Source organism: Emydura macquarii, unplaced genomic scaffold (assembly GCF_026122565.2).
Source record: "Emydura macquarii macquarii isolate MOO-44397 ecotype Brisbane River unplaced genomic scaffold, CSIRO-AGI_Emac_v2 contig_1045, whole genome shotgun sequence".
Lineage (NCBI taxonomy): Eukaryota > Metazoa > Chordata > Testudines > Chelidae > Emydura > Emydura macquarii.
In genome coordinates this window covers 11,493,026-11,518,339 of record NW_027131182.1, presented here as the reverse complement: position 1 = coordinate 11,518,339, position 25,314 = coordinate 11,493,026, and the positions used below count along the sequence as shown (strand labels likewise).

Below are 25,314 nucleotides of genomic sequence, written 5' to 3'. Positions count from 1 at the left end.
TTAGTATCCATTACTTGGTGTTGACCAATACTTCATGATTTGGGAATTAGGAAGGTGAAAAAGTCTATACTGCTTCTTGTCAACTATGGAGTTCCATATAGGATGAAAGGAAAATTATTTCCTGGTCCCTGCCAGCAGTTGGCTTATGTCTCAGAGCATGCACACCATAAAATGTCCATGCTATGTATATGAAATATTTTCCTTAGCAAAATAAAGTGTTGATGATGATTATTCCTAGGTTATAATTTATTATATATTTTATAGCATGGTATGATTGACATAATTAGTGGAGTAAAAATAATTTACTGAGGATGTATTCTTTTTCACTGCATTTTTAAATAGACTTATAAAGAACATTTGGAAGGCCAGAAACACAAAAAGAAAGAAGCGGCATTAAAAGCATCTCAGAACACTAGCAATAGCAGTACTTCTGCTCGTGGAACTCAGAATCAGTTGCGCTGTGAGCTCTGTGATGTGTCTTGTACAGGAGCAGATGCATATGCTGCCCATATTCGTGGCGCTAAACATCAGAAGGTAGGTGCTTTCTTCTGTTCTTCACTAGCAGAAAGCTGATCGAATATTTTCTTATCTTGAAATAGATGAAGAGAATAAATATGCACAAAAAATGCAGTACAAATTATTTAGGTTTGCCCACACACCCTTTCTTATTGGTTAGATTTAGTGTATGTATATTTAATAGGTAATTACTTTGATTTTTATAATATATGTATTAGTGAAGGCATGAGAGTAAGGGTTTGTTAATAGTGACTTGAAAGATGAATTTTTAGGAGGGGCTTCATGTAGCAAAGGAAAACTATGTCCTGGATTAGGGGGGAGTCAGGGAATAGCACAGAAAAGGCACAGAAGCATGAATAGAAGATAACAGATGATTCAGTAAGCACAGTGTAGAGGATAGCTCGAGATGCAGCAGCAGGATGCTTGTTGCCCTTGATAAGACTTTTAATGAATGAGTTACTTAGATAGTAAGCACTTTGGGCTAGGGATTATGTCTCTCAATGACTTCTTTGAAGCACTAAGCACAATTCTGAGCACTTTCAGAATTGTTTGTGATGGTACCCTATGTGACTCGAGTACATGTTTAGATTTCATATGGATTGCCAGGCAGCTATCTGATTATCTCACCTAAAATAGGCAAGATTCATGCCAGTGACATAACTATGAAGGGTTCTGTATCCTATTACAAATTCCCTGAGCCATCCAGTCTTGGTTCTTGTATACAAATCCCTTTATTTATGTCTAAGCAGAGCTGTGCTGTTGACCAAGCCATCAAAAAGGAAATACTGTGTTAACACAGAAATATGCCTATTCTATATATTCTTATTTTTTCCTAAAATGGATACTTAAGCTTCTTATTTACATAGAATTTTATTTTACTTGAAAAAACTGAAATATTCTAGAGTGTAGAATGCTACACTATAAATACACGGTGTTAACAAACAATGCTCATATATTTATTTAATGTTTTTACTGATTTTTTTCTATTTTATTATATATGGGCATGGAGAACCTTCTGTTCCCTCACCATATCTGTTTATTACTGCTAATTACAGTTGCCATGTGTAAAAATGTAGTGACCAATGTATTACAATCCATTGGATTATTTCTATAAATCTGAAATGTACATTTACTAAGAAAATTCATTATACAGGGTTGTTTAAATGTTGGGATATTTAATCCAAAATTTTACCTTCCTTTTGAAATTATGATGTTTTGATGAGGAATGGGATTTAGATTATGGATTTTGTTTGTTTGTTAATGATATAGTTGTCAAATTCAAGATTAATCCACTGTTTTTTATCCCCTTCCAACCCTCACTTTCCCTATTATTGGAACGTGTCAGTGTTTCTTATAAATCCTAACTGTCTGTAAGAAAACTGAAATTTTATTTTATTTTAAAGGTGTCCTGCAAAGTATTTTATATGATATATATAAAGGAGACTTGAATACTTGTTTTCCTGCTTGTTTTTTACTGTAGATAATATCAGGAATTCCCTGGATCTTCCCTGGTTTTGCTGAAAGACCCGTTAATGCTCATGTCAGTCTGCTTGTGTTGTGGAATCTCACACTTTAAATGATGGGATAGGGTTATTGAATCTTTAATAAAGACATCTGTTCTCCACAGTGTTCATCAGTAATGGTAGTTTAGTAAGCTCCCCACCAACGGGCTTGAAGCGTGGGAGAAAACTCATGAAATCTTAAACAATTCGACTAAAAATCTCTCTCCCCCATCTCTAAGTTTCTTGGCTTGTTGACTCTTGGGATGTCATGTATTCACTAGTTCTATCTTCGAGTGATTGCTCATATCCATTCCAATATAGGTGTGTGCACGCCACAGTGCACGGTTCCCGGAACTTTTTTCCCCTTAGCAGACCCCGTAGGGCTGGCTCTGGTGCCCCCTGGAGTGCTGCGCCCATGCCGCAGCACATGAGGCACTGCCGGCCCTACGCACCCTCAGTCTCTTTCCGCCCGTGACTGTCGGATGGAACTAGCACTTGCTCTCTGCAAGTGCGATTCCCCTTCTTTGAACTCTTTGTTAAACAAAGTACCTAGTTAGTTAAGTAGTTGTTAAGTGTTGTAGCTTAGGAAGAAGTCCCTGAGGGACTTAAGGTGGCCGGGCTATGTCCTGGCTGCCTGGGTTTAACCCCCTCCTCTCCCCCCCCCCCCCACTCGGTGCCTTAAGTACCTGGGGGGAGAGCAGACAAGAGTAAGATATGCAAGGCTTTTAAACAGTGAGCCAGAGGCAGAGAGATCAGGTTTAAAGCCTTGCTCCTATCGCAGTGCTCCGCTCTGTGTCCGGGTCGTCCTGCTCCCCCTCTGTCTCCCCCATCTCTAAGTTTCTTGGCTTGTCGACTCTTGGGATGTCATGTGTTCACTAGTTGTCCAGTCATCATGGAGTTTTTCTGGGGTATATAAGACCTGTATTTCTAATGTAAAAATCAAGCAGAGAAAAGTTTACAGAAGGTCTGAAACTTTTCTTTATAAAACTTTAAAGAAACAAAAATGGACTCAAGTTCATTTTTTTTCCATTTACAGATCATCTTTTTAAGGAAGAGTAGCCATATTATTTTTTTAAAGTATAAACCCAGTGGTTCATGTTTTTTAATGAGGAATCTATTAAGTTCTTTTTGTTCTTCTAGGTGGTTAAGCTGCACACAAAATTAGGCAAACCCATTCCTTCAACTGAACCAAACGTTGTTACCCAGGCTACTTCCTCAACCTCCGCATCTGCTTCCAAACCAACTGCCTCTGCTTCAAATATTGCAGCTAGCAGCAGCACTGTGAACTCCTCCATTACATCTTCTGCAGTGAAAATTCTTACTCCCACGTCAAGCACATCAATTAACACAGCATCCAACAACAAAGTGTCCGTAGTTGCAGCTAATGTAGCTGTAAAGAAAATATCTACACCGAAAATAAACTTTGTTGGCAAGTACAGAAGTCAGTCTTCATTTTGAAACCTAACCTATTATAAGGATTTTAAATCTGTGTTTATCTAGTCTGTACGATCTCAATAATGGAAACACTTATGCATATGCATAACTTTATGCATGTGAGCAGCCCTGTTGATTTAAAGGGCACTACTCCATGTGGGCAAAGTTAAGTGCATAAGTGTTGGCAGCATTGGGGGCTATGTGTTCTATTTAATACAAACATTCAGTTCAGAGCCCATTTTTGGGTTTTTTTGATCAATTCAGCAAAAAAATTATCTTACAAAAGCAGTTCCACAGCGGATTACTTGTCAGAGCAAAAAAATACCTTTCTTTGCATGCTTCCTTTCAGTCGTGCCTCCCACTTGCAGATCACTAAACTGAATTTAATAGAAGTCTAAGTACAAGCCTACTAAGTCATTACTGCGAAAATGGAGAACTGGTTAAAAGAGTTAAACACTTTGGTACCGTTAAATTATTTTTAAAAAATACTCTAAATGTTGATTATAGCTGAACTTTTACAATGGTCTCTGTTTAATTGTATGTTTAAGGTGTTTAAATTTACTCATAAAATAACTTTGAAAAAATGGTGGCACTCCGGCCAAAATACTGATATTTGCTAATGAAATCTCTTTACTCTATAGTTATTCTGTAAGCATATAATCATGCTACCAAAATTAACAGTTCATTTTAAATTTCTTTGATTTTAGGTGGTAATAAGCTACAGACAACAGGAAGTAAACAGGAAGATATGAAAGCAGTTGAAAATGTTAAGACTACGCCTTCTGTTACTGTAGTACAGACCCAGGAAGTAAAACCAGATATAGCATCAGAACCAGTGACTCCTACAACTCTTGCTGCTTTGCAGAGTGATGTCCAGCCGGTGGGCCATGACTATGTGGAGGAGGTATTAATCTGAAAACCCTTTTAGTATATTTGTTTGATTAAATAAAAATGCATCGGTTAGGATTACAAAGCAAGACCCAGATCCTGCAAAGACTTATGCATGTGCTTAAGCGCACACATTGTGAGTAGAACCTTTGAAGTCAATGGAACTGTTCACAGTGCATAATAGTAAGCATATGTGTATAAGTTTTGTAGGACAAAGGTCAAAGTTGAATATACTGAAAAACCAACTATTTGTTGGTTTGTCATTTTTTATTTAGATGTTTGTTTGAATCTAAAGAGTTAATAAAACAAGTATATTTTTAAGACTGTAAGCTTTCTTGGGCATGAACCATGTGTTCCCCTTTGTACAATAGCTAGTACAATAGAGATTTGGTCATGATTGACCATTCTTACCTTGACAGTACCTCTTTAAAGTGCATACTAAAATATATGTACGTAAATATGTTAGTGTTTTTTTATTGGAAAAAACCCTCTAATACCACATTATTTTATTTCCAAGGTACGAAATGATGAAGGGAAGGTGATCCGTTTTCACTGCAAACTTTGTGAGTGCAGTTTTAACGATCCTAATGCCAAGGAGATGCATCTAAAAGGAAGGCGGCACAGGCTTCAATATAAAGTTAGTTGATATGCTGCTGACAGTATATTAAACTTTACCAGACCTTAATTGTTAATTGTAATAACTTGTTACTCAGATTCAAGATTAATGGTTACCAATACCAAATAGTATGCAAAAGGATAGAAAAACGTTGCATTTATCTTTCTTGGTATGTTTTTAAGATGATATTTGGTGGCTTAAAGAAGTGATATGTACTGTGATTTTTTTTTTTTAAATGAAAACTTTGAACAACACTGTTGAGTATGTTTGGAAACACTAAAATATAGTGTGTTGTAATTCAAGCTTCAGTTGGTCCTTGCATGTTCTTTACTTTGAATTAGGAATAGAACAGGATTAACATCAGGCTATTTATTACAGAACATTTTTCTTTAAATTCACTTACCTGAGGTGATGGGAAGAGTAAAACTTCCTATTTGTGGTAGTATTTTCTTAATTTTATATTAATTCTGGGTATGGCTCAATTATTCAAATAGCACGTAATAACAAAATACTTTGTCTTCTATACTACTGATGTTTGACATGGTAGAAAAATAATATAAAGAGTATATTTCCTAAAAACAGGGTGGAATGAAAAGTAAAACCAACATTTCATTCTATCTCTGAAACATTAGAAAAAAGTAAATCCAGATTTGCAAGTAGAAGTAAAGCCCAGTATCCGAGCAAGGAAAATTCAAGAAGAAAAGATGAGAAAGCAGATGCAGAAAGAAGAATATTGGAGAAGACGAGAAGAGGAGGAACGCTGGAGGATGGAAATGAGGTAACATCTAATATTATAAATATCAGATGAATTGGACAAAAGCTGCAATCAGGTCATCTGAAGTGGGTTCCATCCTATTTAATTATCTCCTGATGAGTACTCACGTTGAGGACTCTATACCTTTTGTCTTCAATCAGGCCATTGTACAACTAAGTGTTTTTTACTTGATCCATCTGAGGAATTTAGGTCTGTTTAAAATTGTTGGTGTTTAAGAGTAGGATTTCTTTTAGCTTGATCATTCCTTTTTATTTATCCTTTGGTGCTCCCAAGTACTAAGTCATGACTACTAACGATGAGCTAATGAATAGTAACAATAAAAAACTGCACTTTGCTATGTGAAGAACATACTTTGATTCATGTAATTCAGACGCTATGAGGAAGACATGTACTGGAGGAGGATGGAGGAGGAGCAGCATCACTGGGATGACCGTCGCAGGATACCTGATGGAGGATATCCTCATGGTCCTCCAGGACCTCTAGGCCTGCTGGGCGTTAGACCAGGAATGCCTCCTCAGCCCCAGGGACCAGCTGTAAGTTTCTTAAATTGGAAAATAAAAGTTGAAATCTTATTTATCCTTAGGTCAGGCATAGTTCTTGGGTATATTTGACCGTAGCCTTCTTTATTGCTACCTTAATCTGTTTCAAGATTATTCTCTAATAAAGTGATTGGAAAGGTTAAAAAAATCAATATGCTAAATTCTGTGCTTCCGTGGGACTCTATACTGCTGTAAGAGTCTGCCTGTATAAGTCCTGTTGGATTCAGTGTCAGTAAACGAGCACCTTAAAAGTACATGTTGAACAGCCTCACATGCAAATCCACCTGCATAAATTTACTATGATTGAATAGTCATATGTAATAATCTTTTCAAGAAACAGCAATAAATATTTACCAAAATATTCTTGCATTGATTAATAAATATATAACTATTTCCCAGTTAAGAGTAAGACAACCAAAAATTACATTATATCTAGGACTGGCAGAATTTGATTTTTATTTTTTATGAATTTGAGCGCTAATGTTCATTTTTAAGCATTTTTTTAAAATTTTTATCAATTTAAATTTTCACAGTTGCAGGAAATTATGGGGTGGGAGTCAGACAATAATTTAATGAATATAGGCATTGGAATTCAAAAAGTCCAAAGCTTTATAACTGTTAAAACAGAAATTGTCTGTCCCATGTCCAGATATTTAAAGTCAGCATCTTTAAGCTCTAATAAGTTCTCAAGCAGACTTTTCTTACTTTGCCTGTTTGCAAATTTATCATCAAAGGAGCTATTGTTTTTTCATTGTGGTGTGGGGGGGGGGGAGGAGGGAATTCATGTGCAACATTTATCTATCTTTACTGATAAAAATCTAATGCTTCCAACCTTACTTCTACTTGGTTATGTGCATATTTATGTGAAGAGTGTAAAAGTTACTACGTCCTTAACTTTTAGTTTTGTTGCTTTTAAATTGTTGGGTTTTGTATATAACTATGATGCTGTCACTTGGCACCTTTTCTGTTTTTTGTTTTTGTTTTTAGTGAAGTTTTCTTGCTAGAATTCATTATGGTAGCTTTACTTGCATTTCAAAAATAATAATTTTTCCCTATGTAGCCTTTGCGTCGTCCAGACTCATCTGATGACCGTTATGTAATGACCAAACATGCAGCCATTTATCCAACTGAGGAAGAACTTCAGGCGGTCCAAAAAATAGTTTCAATCACTGAACGTGCTCTGAAACTTGTTTCTGACAACATGACTGACCATGAAAAAACCAAGGGGAAAGAGGGAGATGATAAGAAAGACGGCAGTAAAGACAGGTATGTCTGTCTTCTGTTTTAAAAAAAATTGCAGCACAGGAGAAAAAAGTCATCCCATGTTTCTCCTCCTAACATCTTTGTTAGTGCCTCCTGAGATTCTGTTCTCTCTAGGTTCCGACATAGCATGTATCACCATGGTATCTGAATATTTGGAGTGCTTTGTTTTACTTTACCCTTCTTTAATCTTCAGAGTTCTTTATGAATGATGAATATGATTTGAAGCACCACTTGTAAATATAATTTCACTTCCCCACAGAGCTTTGAAAGGAGTTTTACGGGTAGGAGTTTTGGCTAAAGGCTTGCTTCTTCGTGGAGACCGAAATGTTAACCTTGTTTTGCTGTGTGCTGAGAAGCCTTCAAAGGCATTACTCAGTCGTATTGCAGAAAGTCTCCCCAAACAACTTGCAGTAAGTATGGTTTAGAACTTGGATTTGGATTTTTGAGACGATGCCATAAAAAATGTGTTCAGGAGTCAAATGATTTATAGCGCTGATTGTGCTCCAGTTTTACAGGAGAGTCATTGAAAAATTGTATTACACTTTCCCAGTATTTGTATCTGAATTCAGTGCCCATGAAAGGTGTCTTTCCTGCCCATTGTATGGATAAGCAAGAAGTGGGATCCATTTCACAAGATCATGGAAATGTTTGTCTTATTCTTCACATGTAGTGCCAATTCATAGATGTAGTAATCTGTCTCTCCCTTTATATTTGAAGACAGAAGTTGGTGGAAGAATCCCCTTTTGCCCAAATGACTGCCATCAGTGCCCAAAGATAGAATGGATATGTGTGATAGCAGTCATAGGTGGTTTATTTGGATGGAGTTATAAATTGCCATCAGTTACTATGCACTTCTCACTTGTTGCAGATTTTTATATTAAAGTTACAGACCAAGATCTGTAATTGTAAATGATCTACAGTTCTAGAATTAAATTACTAAAGCTTAGTACATCTTATGCATCTTTCTCCACTACCTTAAAAAAAAAAAAAAAAAAAAAAAAGACACCTATCTCATTACTCTCTAAGCTTGCACATACATACAGAGCACTGAATGTGAAGTAAAAGGTCTTCCATAAATCCACAAATGTTGAAAAATTCATACTTAAGACCACAGTTCCATCCCTCACCTACTCCAAAAAGCCTACGCATGTTATGGAATCTTAGAAGGTTTGCAATATTATCCTCCTGTTCTGATATCATTTGGCAGAAGATAATATCACAAGATAACTAGCTTTCACTCTGAATTTTTCATTTGCTTTTGTTGCTATAAGCAAAATGTGCAAATCTTGGGCCAGGTCCTTAGGACCAACCATTTGCCTGTGTAGCTTGTGGAGGGAGACAAAGGTGCTGACAGCTTGGGTCATTAGAGGTCAGTCATTTTCATCATAAGAAAGACTTAGAATAGCCTACAAGCCATTCCAGCAACCAGGAATAAAGTGAATATAGCAGTTCCCCTGCACTCGAAGGGGTTGTGGCATAGGAACCACTACTTCAGCTCTGTGCCATCTAAAGATTTCTCCAAACCCAGGGAATCCTTCACTGATTAGTTAGACTGGGTTTAAAGCTGTTTTGAATTTAAAAACTTCTAAGACTCTGACTCCTTATTTAATATATTTTATGCATGAATTTCCTCAGTGTGTGTTTTTAAAAAATGCTTTTAGGGTAACTGCTACATATTTTTAGTTAATGTCTCTGATAAACTATATGACAGACCATATATATTTTTTTTAACTGCATGATTAAAACCATATAATTATATATCGAGCAGACACCATTGTCCTATTGCAGTTCTGTGACCCTGTTAGAATGAATGTATTCCCACTCTATTTTTGTAAGTGCTAATAAATGCAATTGCTTCTGATTTTTCATTATTTAGGTAATAAGTCCTGAGAAGTATGAAATAAAGTGTGCAGTACCAGAAGCAGCGATAATTTTGAATTCATGTGTGGAACCCAAAATGCAAGTTACTATCACATTGACATCTCCAGTCATTCGAGAGGAGAACATGAGGGATGGAGGTTGGAAAGTTGTTAAAGATGTTACCTCTATATTACCAGTTTTTGTACATTTATCTAGTCTGTTTAAGATGACATTAAGTCCTGGAAGGCAACATGCTGGCATAATATATGTATTTGATAGAAACCTTACTTATTCAACAACCAGCCTTACTATAGAACATTTCCTAAAAATAAATGCTTATATGATGCATTTATTTAATTCAAACTATGATTTTTCTCCCCAATTTAATATCCAACCTCAGCTTTCTGGAAAAGATACTAAATTGAGTGTCTTTCTCTTCCCCTCCCCCCCCCCCCTTACAAAATTCAGTTATTTGGAAAACTAAATGTTTTACAAGGTGGTTACAAGCTTGCCTTAAGAGAATCTGCAGCATATTATAAAACTTAATCTTTATATCTTTACATTCTCATTTTGAAACTGGATTTGTTTTGCCACCACTTGAATCTTTAAAATGGCATTGCTGCGTATAATATTCACACACAGCGATTTTGATGTTCGTAGTGCTTCTAGCTTTGTCTAGAAGAAGATGAGAATTCTTCCAGCTGTCTGAGGTTGCTCTTTGGATGGGAGTGCTTTTGTTAAATATACAGGCATCTGGTATTAAGATCTGAGTATTTTATCCAAATGGCGTACATAGAGTAGTACAGTAATAAGAAATGGTTTGGTCACTGAGTTAAAGTAGAAGTTGGTTGGAGCTCTTAAACCAATTTACATTTGTGAATGTACAATCCCATTTGTGCCAGCAGTGTTGCTTTAGGGTCTGTTCTGTAATACTTTCAAAGCTCCAGAAGCTTTTAAGCCAACGAGCATGATTCATGTCTGCAATACGTTGGTTCTATTGTTCTATGGGTCAGATAAAATTAACTTTGTTTCCTTTCATCCTGTGTTTTCATAGTCAAAAAGACATCATAACAAGCCAGGGTCTGTTGTTGAATATGAACCTACAAGCAGGCAATTTAAGTCTGTATTAACACTTTTTCATGATGCAGGTTGGGAAAATAAAAAAGTGTATGTGTGTATGTATATGTGTGCATGAGTATATACATATATATATATTTAAAGCCATGGCATTAATTCTTTTATTTCGTCTCAGCACTTTTAGCTATCTTTTAAAATATTTGAGGTTTTTCCTTGCGTTAGATGTTTTATTTTTTAAATTAGAGAATTATAATCAAGCTTTGTTTTCAGAGTTGCTCCCTACACCAGAAAACAAAGCTGGAAGATGTGTTCTCTGGATTGGGTGACTTTTCTTTTTGATCTTTGCTGAGCTGCGTGTGTATCTCCAACTATACAGGCTTTGTACAAATACTATTACATCAAACCTAGCCATTTCTCCTCTCACTTTTGGCAATAGAAATTATGCCAGAAATGTGATACTTGGTTCACCTGGACTGAATCATGCAAAGCATTTCACCTTGTTAACAATTGGTTTAAAAAAAAAAAAAAAAAAAAAAGCAGTCACCTTTTTAAGTTTGATTATATATGCTATGAAATTAGATTAGTTTTAATCATTATCTTTATTCCTTAATGTACTATGTAAAACTACAGTTAGTCTACACTGCGGTTCTAAACTATAGTAAAATTGGTTTGTGGCCTTTAGATTTTCATACTAGAATAAAAAATGTAAAATAAAATAAATCCCACAGGTGTTTTTCAGTAAATTCCTTTGATACTTTGTCTCCCAAAGGAAACAAAACTATATTTTTGTCTGACCCAGACTTGAGTTAGAATTGCCATTCTGAATTTGAGTCACCTGCTGAGTTGAGGGTATTGCCTTTAGGGAAGCAAAATCAAACAACAGGTAAATAGATTTCGCTTCAAGACACTGAGCAGTTGTAAAATGGATGTGTGGAAAAGTTCACCTGTGAAACTAGAAGAGTGCAGAATATTAAACTGCTGATTATTGCAATAAACCAGGTCTTATTATGAAGATTGTTACTTATTTGCTGCAGAATAACAATATGTGTTTTTTCTCTTACTGCAGCTCCTAATGCTCTGTGTCTTAAAATGGTTTAAAGTCTCTTGCTGGCTTTGGGGGAGCTAATTTAGGTGATAAGGAAGGCTTTGCCGGAAGAAAGAGTTTGATTAAAGATGAGACTGTGATTTGCATGTGAAGTAAAATCATATTTAGTGTGTAATAATCCCATTAAATGACAAAAGGATAAAAAAGAAAATGAATTACTTTAAAAAATAAAACTGTTAACCGCACGGCAGTTGTGCCATACAGTATTGTGTGTTTGGCAGTTATCCAGCATTTCCATGAATTGACTTTGAATCTGATACATTCAAAATGCTCTAACCTTTGCTGTGGAATCTTTCTCTCAGCAAACAATGTATATGTGTGTGTTGGGGGAGTTTTTTTTATCCTTAGCTTATCAGCCCCGGTCCAAAGCCTTCTAGCAGAGGGAGTTGAGTCCTGTCAGGGTTGCTGCCAAGACATCGGAAGGATTTTTGACCAAGGTTTTCTAAAGCTCAGTGTCACACCTGCCATATTGCACAAAGGAGGGGTTTTGGTTGCATAGTCCTAGCATTTACTGTTACTTTGTGTTTTTTCTTTTTGTCTTTGTCTGTCTTCTAGATTTAAGCAGTGTTCACACTAGTTTTGAAATAGTTGACTGGGTAATACATATTTCACATAATGGAACTTACTGAAATTGATATACCTGTTAACTTTTAATGGGGAAATAGTGTGGACACAGCATGTCTTCTAATTGAAGATTAACCCCTTATGTTTAGGTTATTTATAGAATACAGTTACATAGCATAAGAATTTGTACTTGTTTTTGTAAATTAACATAGCTTTTGTTTTAGGTTAACAGGGTGGTAGGCTAGGAGTCTGATTACTATAGTCTTTAAGGGGTTAATCCACTTGAAATGTAAAACAGGTGCAAAAATCCACAAATAAAATTTTACAAGAGTTTCTCTAATATATTTTCAGCCAAAATTTATTCTTAGTTGCAATAGGTGCCATGGCATCTTGTGACTTTCACAATTAATTTCAAGATTATTCATGCAGTCACCATTATCAATGGTACATGGCATATTTCAGATCCATGTTTCAAGCATAAAGTAAGATTGCCTCCTGTGCATTAAAATGTAAATATTTCATTATAGAATTATTTTCCAAAGTGTTTCAGTGCTAGAAACTGAGTAATTGGAGTTTCAAGTTATATAGTATATTATTATTATGCTGAAAGATTGCACAGTGTCACCTATTTGCACATTCGCGTTATAAAGAATGTAGATAACTGACACAGAGATGCCACTTGACCCAACAACCCATGTGTGTGTTAATTTCTCAACCTCCCCTGGCTTTTCTACTATGGGTTTTTCTCTAAATGTGTCCATTGTCTCTTATACTCATGTTATTCTCCTTTCTTAGATTGCCTTACGTGACCACTTTTTTTCTGTAGATTTACTATTCGTGACTGAAATAATTTTACTTTTAATATCTTCATTCACTCTTTGAACCCTTCATCAGTGTGAATGGGTCCTCATTCCACTTTATCAAAGACTCAGTAATTTTGAATATCTTTGTAAGCTTGTATCTAAATTCTCCCCAACAAGAATTCTTAATGTGGAATCATTGTGGCATTTTATGTTTCATTTTGTGTAGGGCAAAATAAATTTTCCAATAAAAAGGAGACCAAATCCAAACATAATGTTCCAGATTAAATTTTTAATAATTATATTGCAGATTCAAAGTATCTTTTTTTATTTGTATGCTTTTTAACTGGAGGTGCATCCAGATAGCCTATTGACTTTTTTCCTTCATTCATATGTTGACAGCTGCCTTGAAGTTTTCCCCTAAATCTTTTTTCAAGTCAATGTGCTTCATGAGTGTTATATTGAATAGAAACAGTTTTTTTGTTTGGTTCTCTAACTTGCTTATGTCACGATTTCAAAAACTGGACTGTTTTTAGTATACTGCCCACTCTTCTGAATGAGCCAAATGGAGTTTTGTTGAATTAGTCCATCTGCTATATCACCAATTATGCCATCAGCATATTTTGTAACTCATCACAAAGGCCATTTTCACATATAATAAGCTAAAGAAGTTATAAAACTAATTATTGAGTTACATCATTGGTATATCATTAGCCAGCTAAAAGCAACCATTTAGAGTCACTCGATATTCCCCATTTTGTTGGGACAACCAATTTGAAAAGCTTATTGTATCTTCTGGTCCCTTATTAGGTAGTCACGTTTTAACATGATCAAAACCCCATTTTTTGAACGCTTAAATGGGTTTCCCTTATCTACCAAACATTCTGATACTGCTTCTACTACTCTTCTCTTTCTTCTTTCTCCTGCTTAGACTTAACCAAGATATGCCTTTTCAGCTGTTCGTTAATATTTCCTAGATGAAACTGGACTGTGCATGCGCACACACCCACCCACCATGGTGTTGCAGAAGCTATAGAAATTAGAGAAATTATAGTAGAAAGTAATTAAACTTATTGGAATTCTGGAGAGCATTTCAGGCATATTTCTTTTTTTTTTAAAATTGCACTATAATTTAAAATTTAATTATATTATCACCAGATCTTGAGTTTATCCAGGTCTTATTTGTTATACTTGCCCATTTTTATTAGGAGTAGGTCCAGAGTGACCTCGAGACCATTTAAGTTGTTCAGCAAATTCAGTTTGTTGTAAATTCTACTCCATAGAAGTGGATTTTTGTGTTCCTTCTGTCTGTGTTCTCTGTGCTGGTGCACTGTGTCCAACCATCCTTCCTTCAATATTTAATTTTAGGGGAAATCTATTTTTCCAGAGTTAGCTTGTATGAGTAACTGCAAACTAATCTGCAGTACATTTAAAATAAGATTGAGGGCTAAATTGTATTATGCTCTTGATCTTTATACTGGGTTATGTTCTAATCCGAATTAAAGGGATTTTACTGATATGTTGGACAGGGGTTTAAACTCTAAATGGCATGTGTGACATTGAAGCTACTTTAAGGAAGTGTCTTGCTTACCTGGTCAAACACCCATTCCTCACTGCATTTTGCCAATTCAATCCATTTTAGATGTAACCTCGGGTATGGTGAAAGACCCACCGGACGTCTTGGACAGGCAAAAATGCCTTGACGCTCTGGCTGCTCTACGCCACGCTAAGTGGTTCCAGGTTCGGAACATCATTTTACTTTCTTCTTGTAGCCTTATGCGAGATTAGTTCAGTTGCAATATAAATGTTTAACTGTGTGAAAACACTCAAGATTGCCCACGGTAATAATACTTGACCAGAAAAATGTTAATATAGAAATCTCAGTATGGAAGAACTGCTTTATGCAGTTATTGCTGATCTGACACAAACTTTTTTTCTGGTCATTGAGCGATGTTGAAAGCTTGACTCGCTTTTAGTGATCATATGCTGTGTGTATTTGTAATATATTCCATAAGGCTGCAGAGTAACTTTGCTTTAAATAATGGAGTATGTGTTTAAAGCTTTGTGTTTAGATTTAAGACTTTTTTTCCTATTTCTTGAAGTGCATTAAGTGTAGGGAATGAAAGGTGAGAAACAACTGTTTGGTTTAGTGACTTTGCACTCTGGCAAAGGCACAACAAAGAAACCAAACAGATTCCCTTGACCTTTCAGTCTCTATACATACTTTAGATCTTTATTCCTTTTATTTCTAATATAGAAAGATATTGTATATATTGTTACAGATGAACATAGGTCAAAGTGTACAGGGAATCAAGAAATATTACTCTTGTATAACCTGTGCACTTTGACTTCTACCACCTTAAGTTTACTAACCCTGGCATAAAATACTGCTGTAAATGGCAGCTCATGAATGCAGTTTTAGAGTGATTTGTTTCTATCCTATATCTGAGCTTCCATTGAACAGTGGTGTTTTAGCTTTTCAACCTATGGCCTGTTTTCTGTAGGTGCTGGGATTAATTAACTTGATTTTGTATTGCTCTCAAGGCTAGAGCTAATGGTCTGCAGTCCTGTGTGATTATCATACGTATTCTTCGTGACCTCTGTCAGAGAGTTCCAACTTGGTCTGACTTCCCAAGCTGGGTGAGTGATCTTCTTTTGCATGCATTTTTTTAAGGCAGCAGCATGTTGCTACAAGTTCACTGTCAGAAAATTCTGATACAACTTTTTTTTAAAATAAAACTATATATCAAGAATCAGTTTTTAATTTTTTTCCCTCAGCAGACAATTAAAAGAACCCAGACTTCCTGTATCCTGTGATTTTTTTTTTTAAGTTAGATCTTTTCCAAATAATTTATTTTTTCCTGCAGAACAAAAATATCACCAAAGAATTCAGTACTTCTTTTTTCTCTTTCTAAAAGTCAGTTTAGAAGTTAGGCATGATTTTTTTCTGTTTGCTCTGAATTGCTTGGACTTTCCTGAGACTTATTTGAAATAATTAGTCCAATGTATCTGGAATAACCATTGCAGAATAAACTTTGTATAAAGTGACTTGCTAAGCATCCCTCGTGTTACCACTGTCATTAGTATCTGCTGCTGCCAGATATGGTACTAGAGTACTGATATATGATGATCCAGCTTTTGGCAGGGAGAGTGCTGGAAATTTTCCAAACCACTTCAGTTTTCATTTCTGTTTGGACAAGATGTGAATCCTAAGATAGTAAGGAGGACTATGAAGAAATTTTCCAAATTGCCTCTGATTAACTGAAAATAGTGTATAAGAGTTAAATGTTTTTATTGGCTTTAAAATATTTGAGCAAACTAACCATAGTACCAGATTCTGTGCTGCATTTCTTGAAAGAGCCAGCACAGAGAGCACAGCTCAAGGGGAGAGAGGTGTCCTCCTTGAGCCATCAGGATTCCTGGCTGCTGAGGGGGCTGAAACAGTCCCCAGGAGACATTAGAGAGCCTTGGAGGCTGCTCTGACTTAAGACAGCCTTCCTCAGTCTGCCTTATGGGCTGCAGTGTCACTAAAGTGATGAGTACCATGACTGTGTCCCCGTAAGATACCCCTTACACTGGAGCTTGTGTGGTGGCAACACAGAGCCACTTACATTGGCCCTATGCGCCTGCTGCATCTGGGTAGGGTTAGGAGCCTGAGCAGGCATAGGATCAGCCTTATAGTTTCTTTAGTCCTCAACATAAAGCTACAGATTTCTGCAGAAACAAAAGGTATTGAGAGTTTCATTACTTATAGTTTGAATTCCCTCTTCTAAGAAAATGAAAGTAAGGCTTTAATTATTTAAAATGGGTGGGGAACTAAGGGAGGAGGAAATTTACTGTGATCTTCATTGACAAACTTCCTATCAGCCCTGAGAAATTTAGGTACAAGTTCTCTTTCTACAAAACAATGTATATAATGCATTGGGTACAGGAAAAAATACTACATCAAAGCAACATTTAGGTTGCAAAAATTAGGAAATGCCAGAATTTAGGTTACTTTGTGTATTGTAAATTCTGCCCCCTTGTTCATGTGCATTATGATCCATTATTTATTGAATGATCATACACTGTTTTGTTTTGTTTTTTTCCCCAAATGACCCCTACCTAATTTGATACATAGGCTGGACAGTGCTCCGAGATTGAGGCAGCTGTTCAATACTTTTATACTCCCCATTCAGTTAGTGTCCCTCCCTCCCTTATTTACCAGATACCATCCAAAGCCTCCAATGAATACAGAATTATTTATTTTCTCTGTCTTTTTACTCATCACCCTTAATATGCGAGTGCCTCATAAACATTAATGAGCTTTTCTATATTGCAAGATGGAAGGTATTCATTTTACAGATAGGGAAACTGAGGCCTGGTCTACACTGCCACTGGCAGTTGACAGGAGATATGCAAGCTGCGTAAAGTAGCTTGTGTGTCTCCTGTTGACTGACTTACATTGCTGTACCATGGCGTCTTCACTGCACTGCATTGCCCAGAGACACCCTCCGGTCGACGCCAGCCTTACTCCTTTTGGGGAGGTAGTTTAATCGTGTTGCCTGGAGAACACTTCCAGGATTGATTGAGGGGGTCTTCATGACCCACTCGATCCTGCTACATTGGATCCCCAAGTCGCCGGCTGTGTAGACATATCCTGAGACGCAGAGATTTGCCTGAGGCCACACGGTGAATCAGTGGCAAACCTAGCATTACAACACAAAAACTTTTGATTCCCAACCCTGCCCTGTCCTATCCTGTCCATAAACATAAATGAATTTTTCTATACTGCAAGGTGGAAGGCATTCATTTTACAGATAGGGAAACTTAGACATAGAGATTTGCCTGAGACAAGTGGTAAACCTAGCATTAGAACACAGACTCCTGATTCCCAACCCTTTCCTGTCCTCATTCTTTCATACCACCTTATTGCTAGAGCTGCTGACTATTCACAGCTCCCATTGACTTCATTTGCAGCTGTGAGTGCTCCACATGTCTGCATATCAGGCCCCAGGTATCTCAAGTTGAGCAGAGCAGAAATGAGGAACACACAATTAGTATTTACCTAACAAAATGTTGATTTAAGTTATTTTTTCAGCATTATATTGAAAGACTGGCAGAAGCAGGGATAAAATTGAATTATCCTGTATGCCATTCAGCTGCCTTAACCACAAGATCATCCTTTCTCTTCCTGCAGTCCCTTGCCTTGTTTTCTCCACAGCATCCAACTGCTAGAACAAATGAAGCGCAGGATCTTACAGACAGCCTAATTCATTACATGACTCTGATTCATTCCTGCTTGCTGTGCATCTTGTACACTGAATGAATCAGGGGTTCTCTGAAAAACAGTCTTTAATTATCTGATCACATACTGAATGCATGTGCACAATGGGGCAAAATTAAGGCTGCACAGGCAACCCAAATGGCAAATATTTCCTTATTTTCTAATGGTCAACTTAGTGATCTAAGTAATCTTTTAATGGGTTTCTCTTTTTTGGTATGGAATTTCCTAGTCTTTTAAAAAAAGAAAAAAGGTAAATTATTTTATGTCCAGCTGTATCATCCCCACCATCATGCATCACCTCGTGTAGGGTTTGAACCCTGAACCTTCAGCTGTGCCACACAATTTGAACTACAGAACTATCTATTTGAGCTTAGGTAATTATCCATTGGGGTGGACAGGGTTGATGTGAGGAAGTCTGATTCAGCGCATGCACACGTTCTCCCTCTCTCTTCTCCCACCCTCCCATCTCAGGAAAGGAAAGGGGAGCCAAGCCCAGATTGCCCTTTCTCTGCCTCCATCACATTCCTCACCCAATCCCCCAGAAGAACGTGTCCAGTCCTAGGACTCCCAGTGCTGGCAGTGGTGTGGGCCAGCCTTAGATTAGAATGTTCATGTTCAAGGCACTGTTTTGGCATGCTGCCAGCAGACATCACACAGGGAAATTGTGATTTATTTATTTTTTCATTTATATCTCAGCCAAACCTGAACAGAATTTCATGGGTCAAAAAAAAAAAAAGTGCTTTTCTAACCGTAGGATGTTCTGCCTGCTGAATTTCAAAGGCCTACTGCAAACAATGGGAGGTATTAGAGCATCTCAAATAAGGTCATAAGTATCTTTTAATGGGAAGTGTTAGGCAACCTAAATATTGTGGTTATTACTCTGAGGCTAATTTTTTATCACTATTCAGCTGTCTAAAAGTCTGGTACTTTTTCAACTGGATACAATATTCTTTATGTAACTACTTATTAAATTTTGTGTATCAGAAGATCTGAGTTGAATTGTAGTGATGGTTTCTTTTCTTTTCTTTCTTTCTTTCATTCAAAGTAGTCTAGTAAACCAGTATTTTTCTGTTGTTGGTTTAGGCTATGGAGTTACTAGTAGAGAAGGCGATCAGCAGTGCTTCTGGCCCACAAAGCCCTGGGGATGCACTGAGAAGAGTTTTTGAGTGTATATCTTCAGGAATTATCCTTAAAGGCAAGTTGCACCTGTTCGATATAAATACCCTTGACAAATCTAAAATTTGTAACCTCAGTTAAAATATGTATTATAATTACATATGTATGGATACTAGTCTGTATGTATGGATACTAGTAATGGTAACTAGTCATATTGTTATAGGTGGTCCTGGCCTTTTGGATCCTTGTGAAAAAGATCCTTATGATACACTTGCTTTAATGACAGACCAGCAACGAGAGGATATTACTTCGAGTGCACAGGTAATGAAAATTGTAATAAAATAGCCAAATTTGGTGGTAGTGTTATGCTGAAATATTGAAAATCTTTCTCCTTCAGTTGTAAAACTTGGAATTTTTTTTTCTCATGTGACAAATGTTCGAGTAAATTCATAGATGTATGCTCACTTTAAGGGCTGAGTACTCAGATGTTCTTGCATAATGGCCAGTGCATCTATTAGAAACAGGCAATAAACATGCTTTGCTGTTTCTTGATATTGAGGACACTTATACTGGGGATCAGACTAGCTCCTAAATTAGGATAGCATTTATGATAACTTCATGTGGGGGAAGTATTTCAACAGCACCTTTGGTGCAGTTTTAAGTCAACTTTGTGGCACAACGGGCACTTTATCATAAATCAGAATGTTGACCTAAGAGAAGCAGTTGCTACTGCCCACATTAGGAAAAGGATTACTGCAGTTCCATCCTTTTATACTTGTAAAAGATGTTCAGAGTTGTCTGTATCTTATCAGTCTAAATAAATGTACCTTTTAAAACTTAAAACTATATTGCAATGAAAAGTAATACTGTATATACATTTGCATAAACGTTGACTTTTTTAAATGTGGCTTATGAAAAAAATGTTAACTACCTCCACTGTCATATTTTGTTTAACATTTTGTTTCTGATGGAAGATTTTTGTTTTGTTTTTTTCCCCCTCAATTACCAGTTTGCACTGAGACTCCTTGCATTCCGTCAAATACACAAAGTTCTAGGAATGGATCCATTGCCACAGATGAACCAACGTTTCAACATTCATAACAATCGTAAAAGGAGAAGAGACAGTGATGGGGTCGATGGATTTGAAGCAGAGGGGAAAAAAGACAAAAAAGATTATGATAACTTTTAAAAATGTCTGTCATCAGTGTTAAGAAGGAGGTGATAATAGGAGTCCATTTGTTGCCTGACTCTTTTTTATTCATAATAATGTCTGTTTTAAAACATCCAAAAAACAGATGGAAGATTAATTTTGCGGAAGGAGGACTTAACTCTTCTGTGAAGTTCTCAACTTTTAATGGATGTGCAGTATCAGACAAATTATGGATGTAAAGACACCACAAATGGAAATTGTGCTCTGATTTAAAAAATATTAGCTTATTTTTCCCTCATTACTTTCTTTTATTTAGACATAGGTTGCTAACTGTAGTAACTTCCCGTTTTTGTCCTTTTTATTAACTAGTGCATTGTCTTAAATCCTGACTGTATTTAATGCAGCATTTGTGCTTCAGTAGCTATGAGTATTTTGATATTTTATTTAGAAGTTTTATTTGCCTTTGACACTAGTTGTATAAGTTACTCTGTGTTAGAGATGGTATATAGTTTTCCTCCCCCTTAATATTTTACAGCAGAGCTTTTTTTTGTAAAGTGAGACTGCAGGATTGTTTTTTTCTAAATGTGAAGGGTTACAACACATAATTATCCTGCCATTTGAGTGCTCAGAATTAAATGTTTCTGCCAATCTTGTGGCATTTGTCTCTTTAGTGTGATATAACGGTGTAATTAAGACAGATTTGTGTTAATCTAATCAAGTTTGCTGTTAGTTGTGGATTAGCAGTATAAAAGCTAATATATACAGTATGGTCTTGCAACAGTTTTAAAGCAGCTGCTTAATTAATCAAAAATGCATGACATTTTTGTTTTTAATAGAAGGGCTTTTAAAACTATTATTTTAGGTTTAATGCATAGGTCTTTGTATGATTGACTTTGTGACATAGCAAGGCCAAAAAAATAACTTTCTGCATTTTTTTTTCTTAAGATGATAGTAAGAGAGGGCATTTTCCCATTTGGACAAAGTTGGCAATTGTTTTCAAACAGCTTTGTCAATGTGATACTAATGCCATTTAATTAGCCCTTAAAATAGATGTTTGCCATATCAGTGCCTGTGAGGTATCTCCTAGTAGCTATTCCTGTATAGCTATTTTTCTGTGATTTTCAGTAACTTGAAAATTAAAACTAAAGTGGATAAAGTATTGCTAACAAAGTGAAGGTTATCAAAGAAAAAACCCAGAAAATTATTTGGTGTGGCCATAGTGTATGCTTATGTCTTCTTCAAAAAGCTAAATATTATAGCAGTGGTGTAAGTAAAATTACATCATACTGTTGATGTATGCTCTGGTACACAGGTGTGATTTGTTGTCACAGCACTACAGTGGGATACGCAACAGTGGAATACGCAAATAAAAACTAAAGTTTATTAAATGACTTTAAAATTCATTATACACTGGAAACTGAAGTTTCGCTCCTTTCTGTTTAGTGTACACTATGCTTAGCTGAAGACCTGAAAAAATACATGGGTTTAATAATGACTATAACATTCCTATAACTATTTTACAAATGACTGTAGGAAAATGTTAGATATTGCAAAGAACACTGATTTTCTTGATTTAAAATTACTTCAAAACCTTTTGTTCCAGTTCATCAGGTCAAACTTGTCTTTGATCTTTTTAAATGATTAATTTTTTGCTTGTCCTTCAAACTATACTGGAGAAATTCCAAAAACATTTTAACACAAAAGGCCTGTGGAATGTAAATACAATATTAATATAGGAGAGGGAGTCTTGTGTAAGTTTAAATATACCATATCCTATGAGAATCAAACACTGCGACTTCAAAAAATAATACAAAGACATTAGTGGTCAGCAAACAAAATAATGGAAAGTTTCCCCAGTACAAAAAATAATTTCAGTATGGGAAATAGAATAATTAGCATGTGCTCAAAAATTATTTTGAACAAAAGGGGATTAAACTGACTTCTTTTGTGCTATCTTGGAACTCAGTTTAGCAATGTGCAGTTGCCCAAGGTCCTCTGCCTTTAAAAAAGGAAGATGTTTTGTTTCCATGGTGTCCAGTTAGTCATCACCACTTATTATTTTGAAAGTTGCTTCATGTCTTATATTTCAGTTGCTATTCATCTGGCCATTTTAACTCCATAACAGTTTCCTACCCAAATGAGACATGTTGTCTGTTCAGTCACGTGACCCTATTCTTTAAGGTGAAAAGGTCAAAGATAAGTTTTTTGGATTTCCTGCATTTTTGTTTTCACTGACTTATACCTCTTAACCAGTTTCTGGATGTTTGAAATATTGTATACTTGAAGTGATTCCCCATTAAACATGAAGCTGTGACCATGATTTCTGATCTGTGTAGTAAAGAGTGGATTTGCAGTTGTTTCTGTTTTTCCTATCCACTATGGATTTGTTTAACTGAACAAATACTGGCTTGTGCAGAATTAAGAGAAGGGAAAAAATCCAACAATTTGAATTTTTTTTTAAATGTTTGACAAGATGTACAATACATTTTGCATTCAAACTGTTTAATATACTAAATCTTTTTTACATGCATGCATTTACAAAAAAGACCTAAAACTGGTTTGCAAACATACAAATAATACATAAACTCAGCATTTGAATATCCAGTGTAGTAATCATTGTTAAACTGAATAAATAATACTGGTAATATTTTGCATAACTACTTAGCAAATATATACCTTCTTCTTCAAGTAGTGTCCCTATGGGCGCTCCACTTCAGGGGCGCATGCACCCCTGCACCTTCAATTGGAGATTTTTCATAGCAGTGCCCGTTTGGCCTATGTATGTGTGCCTCGCCTCCTTTTGCCCCTCACCAAAGATATAAAGGACTGTGCAGACAAACTGTCCTCAGGTCTTTCTCAACCACCTTCAGCCTGAGACAGTGTGTAGATCATGCCTGTTTTTTTCAACCTACTTACTTATTCAGTATTTGTTGGGAATGTTTTTTCACCTATAGTTTTTATTTTGTTTTGTCTTATTTGTTTTCCCCATGAAGGGGTTTATTCTGCACTTGTTCTGATGTATGGCAGGATCTCTGGGTTTTAGGAGGTGTTTTTCTTGCCAGGGGGCTATCCCAGTAACTGATGGGCATCCTTAGTGATTCCATATCGCCATATTTCCAGTAAATGCAAGCTTTGCTCATCTGTTAAAGCCAATCTCGAAAGAACAGAAAGATTAAATTTAGACTTTTAATGATAGAGCAAGCATGAAGACCAGCTTTTGACCCAAGTACCAAGAACCTCCCTTTACCCAGGGTTTACAGTACCATGAGTGTTCCATCTACCTCATGGCCACACTCACTGAGCATCTCTGGAGATTCAAGTGTATAAGTGTCATCCTCAACTTCTGGACATCTGTCACCAAAAGCCTCAGAAGAGACAGCTTCTGTGACAGTACCCACAGTTTAGAGAGCTGTACTAGCTAAGCCTCTGACTACCAATAAAAAGAGTAGGAGCACCCATTCTACTGTGAAATCTTGATCACCATCCCAAAAGAAGGCCCCAGGGGCTTCGGGTCCCAAAGGGAGTTCTTGTAAGGCTTTGAGTGGTACTCAGAAGGCTTCTAAGAGCCATACCTTGCAATGGACCTCTTCAACTTTAGACAGCTGAATCCAAGCTAGTAGAGGTTTTACTTCAAAGAAGTCTGCATCATCTGACTCAGTTATCCCTTCAGTACCTGTACCATCATCATGTACTGCATTGATACTGATGGAGTTTGACCATGATCTTTCTCATATCAGGTGTTCAGGTTCTGTACCATCAGTACTGAAGCTGGCCTCCAAAGGAAATCATCAAATTCCACCAATATACCACCATTCCCACAGGAGTTCAGATACTCTAAAGACCTGGTCTCCACTGAGCCAAAATCTCTATTACTTACTGGTACCAGTCATCTTGTGGTACTGTGATCTGCTGAGTCACCAAGTCTACATTTGTCATTGAGGCAATCTTATTCTTACCGACTTCAACAATACAGGGTGAACAGTTATCACCTCCCCTGAAATATGTTGAGAGCTCCTCTGACTCAAGTAATTTCAGTATAGAGTGCTTCTGTATATTCTAGGAGCCATAATTAGCCCACATGTACTGATGGCATGGAGGACAACAGACCTCAGCTTCCACTCTCTTGGTATGAGCAGCAGACTGCGCTCCTACTGTGCCTTAATGGCCTTGTTGGTATCCTTGGGCCATTTACCAACAATTTAGGTCAACATCTACCCACTTGGAGCATAGACGGGAGCATTCTTCTCAACCTCCTCTTCCACCTTTCCAACCAGATGAGACCTGAGGTGCAGGAGGCAAGGTCTGACAGAGGTGACACTAATATTTCATCATCACCTGTCATGCTTTCATCACTTTCCATGGTAGATAACTACTACTTCGAGTAGTATCCCTATGGGTGCTGCACCATAGGTGCGTCTGCGTTCCTGTGCTGCTGATCGGAGAACATCGGTAGCACTATGTGTTGGGCTGCACATGCGTTGTCTTCCTTCATGCTGTGCCACTCCACTAGCCAGCACAAGTGGGCTAACAGTCCTCAGTTCCTTCTCAACATGTGTGGCTAGAGATGGAGCCGTTAGCTGTCTGTTAGCAGATCGTTAATGCTCCTTTTCAACTGCTAAATTTTGGGATTTTTACAAACCCTTTAGCCTTCTTTTTTTACTTTTATTTGGTCATGCCAAAAAAGAAAAGAAAAGACTTTATTCTTGGGTCAACCCCAGTGCAGTGGGACACTCTTCCTCTCCTTCCCCAACCCCTCCCCCTGCCTCCAGACAAGGGTATGTCCAGCTCTCCATGGTTCAGGAAAAGTTTCACACTTGCAGCGAGGTGATCCTGGTTGCGGACC

At 36.7% G+C, this 25,314-nt stretch overlaps 1 protein-coding gene across 2 annotated transcripts in view; it reads left to right on the top strand.

Moving 5' to 3' along the window:
* The window catches only part of ZFR (zinc finger RNA binding protein), a 55,628-nt gene extending 32,837 nt beyond the window's left edge, over nucleotides 1-22,791 (top strand). The window contains exons 7-20 of one of the 2 annotated variants that reach the window (XM_067545481.1): nucleotides 343-534; nucleotides 3,159-3,447; nucleotides 4,160-4,356; nucleotides 4,858-4,977; nucleotides 5,589-5,734; nucleotides 6,102-6,264; nucleotides 7,331-7,536; nucleotides 7,793-7,943; nucleotides 9,410-9,551; nucleotides 14,582-14,679; nucleotides 15,484-15,579; nucleotides 19,289-19,400; nucleotides 19,545-19,642; nucleotides 20,331-22,791. In XM_067545481.1, the coding sequence (XP_067401582.1) occupies nucleotides 343-534; nucleotides 3,159-3,447; nucleotides 4,160-4,356; nucleotides 4,858-4,977; nucleotides 5,589-5,734; nucleotides 6,102-6,264; nucleotides 7,331-7,536; nucleotides 7,793-7,943; nucleotides 9,410-9,551; nucleotides 14,582-14,679; nucleotides 15,484-15,579; nucleotides 19,289-19,400; nucleotides 19,545-19,642; nucleotides 20,331-20,510 (2,190 nt within the window). In that variant the 3' untranslated portion in view covers nucleotides 20,511-22,791. Of the gene's footprint in view, nucleotides 1-342; nucleotides 535-3,158; nucleotides 3,460-4,159; nucleotides 4,357-4,857; nucleotides 4,978-5,588; nucleotides 5,735-6,101; nucleotides 6,265-7,330; nucleotides 7,537-7,792; nucleotides 7,944-9,409; nucleotides 9,552-14,581; nucleotides 14,680-15,483; nucleotides 15,580-19,288; nucleotides 19,401-19,544; nucleotides 19,643-20,330 lie in introns of both variants that reach the window. The other variant, XM_067545480.1, reaches the window with a different exon arrangement.
* Nucleotides 22,792-25,314: the final 2,523 nt, after the last annotated feature.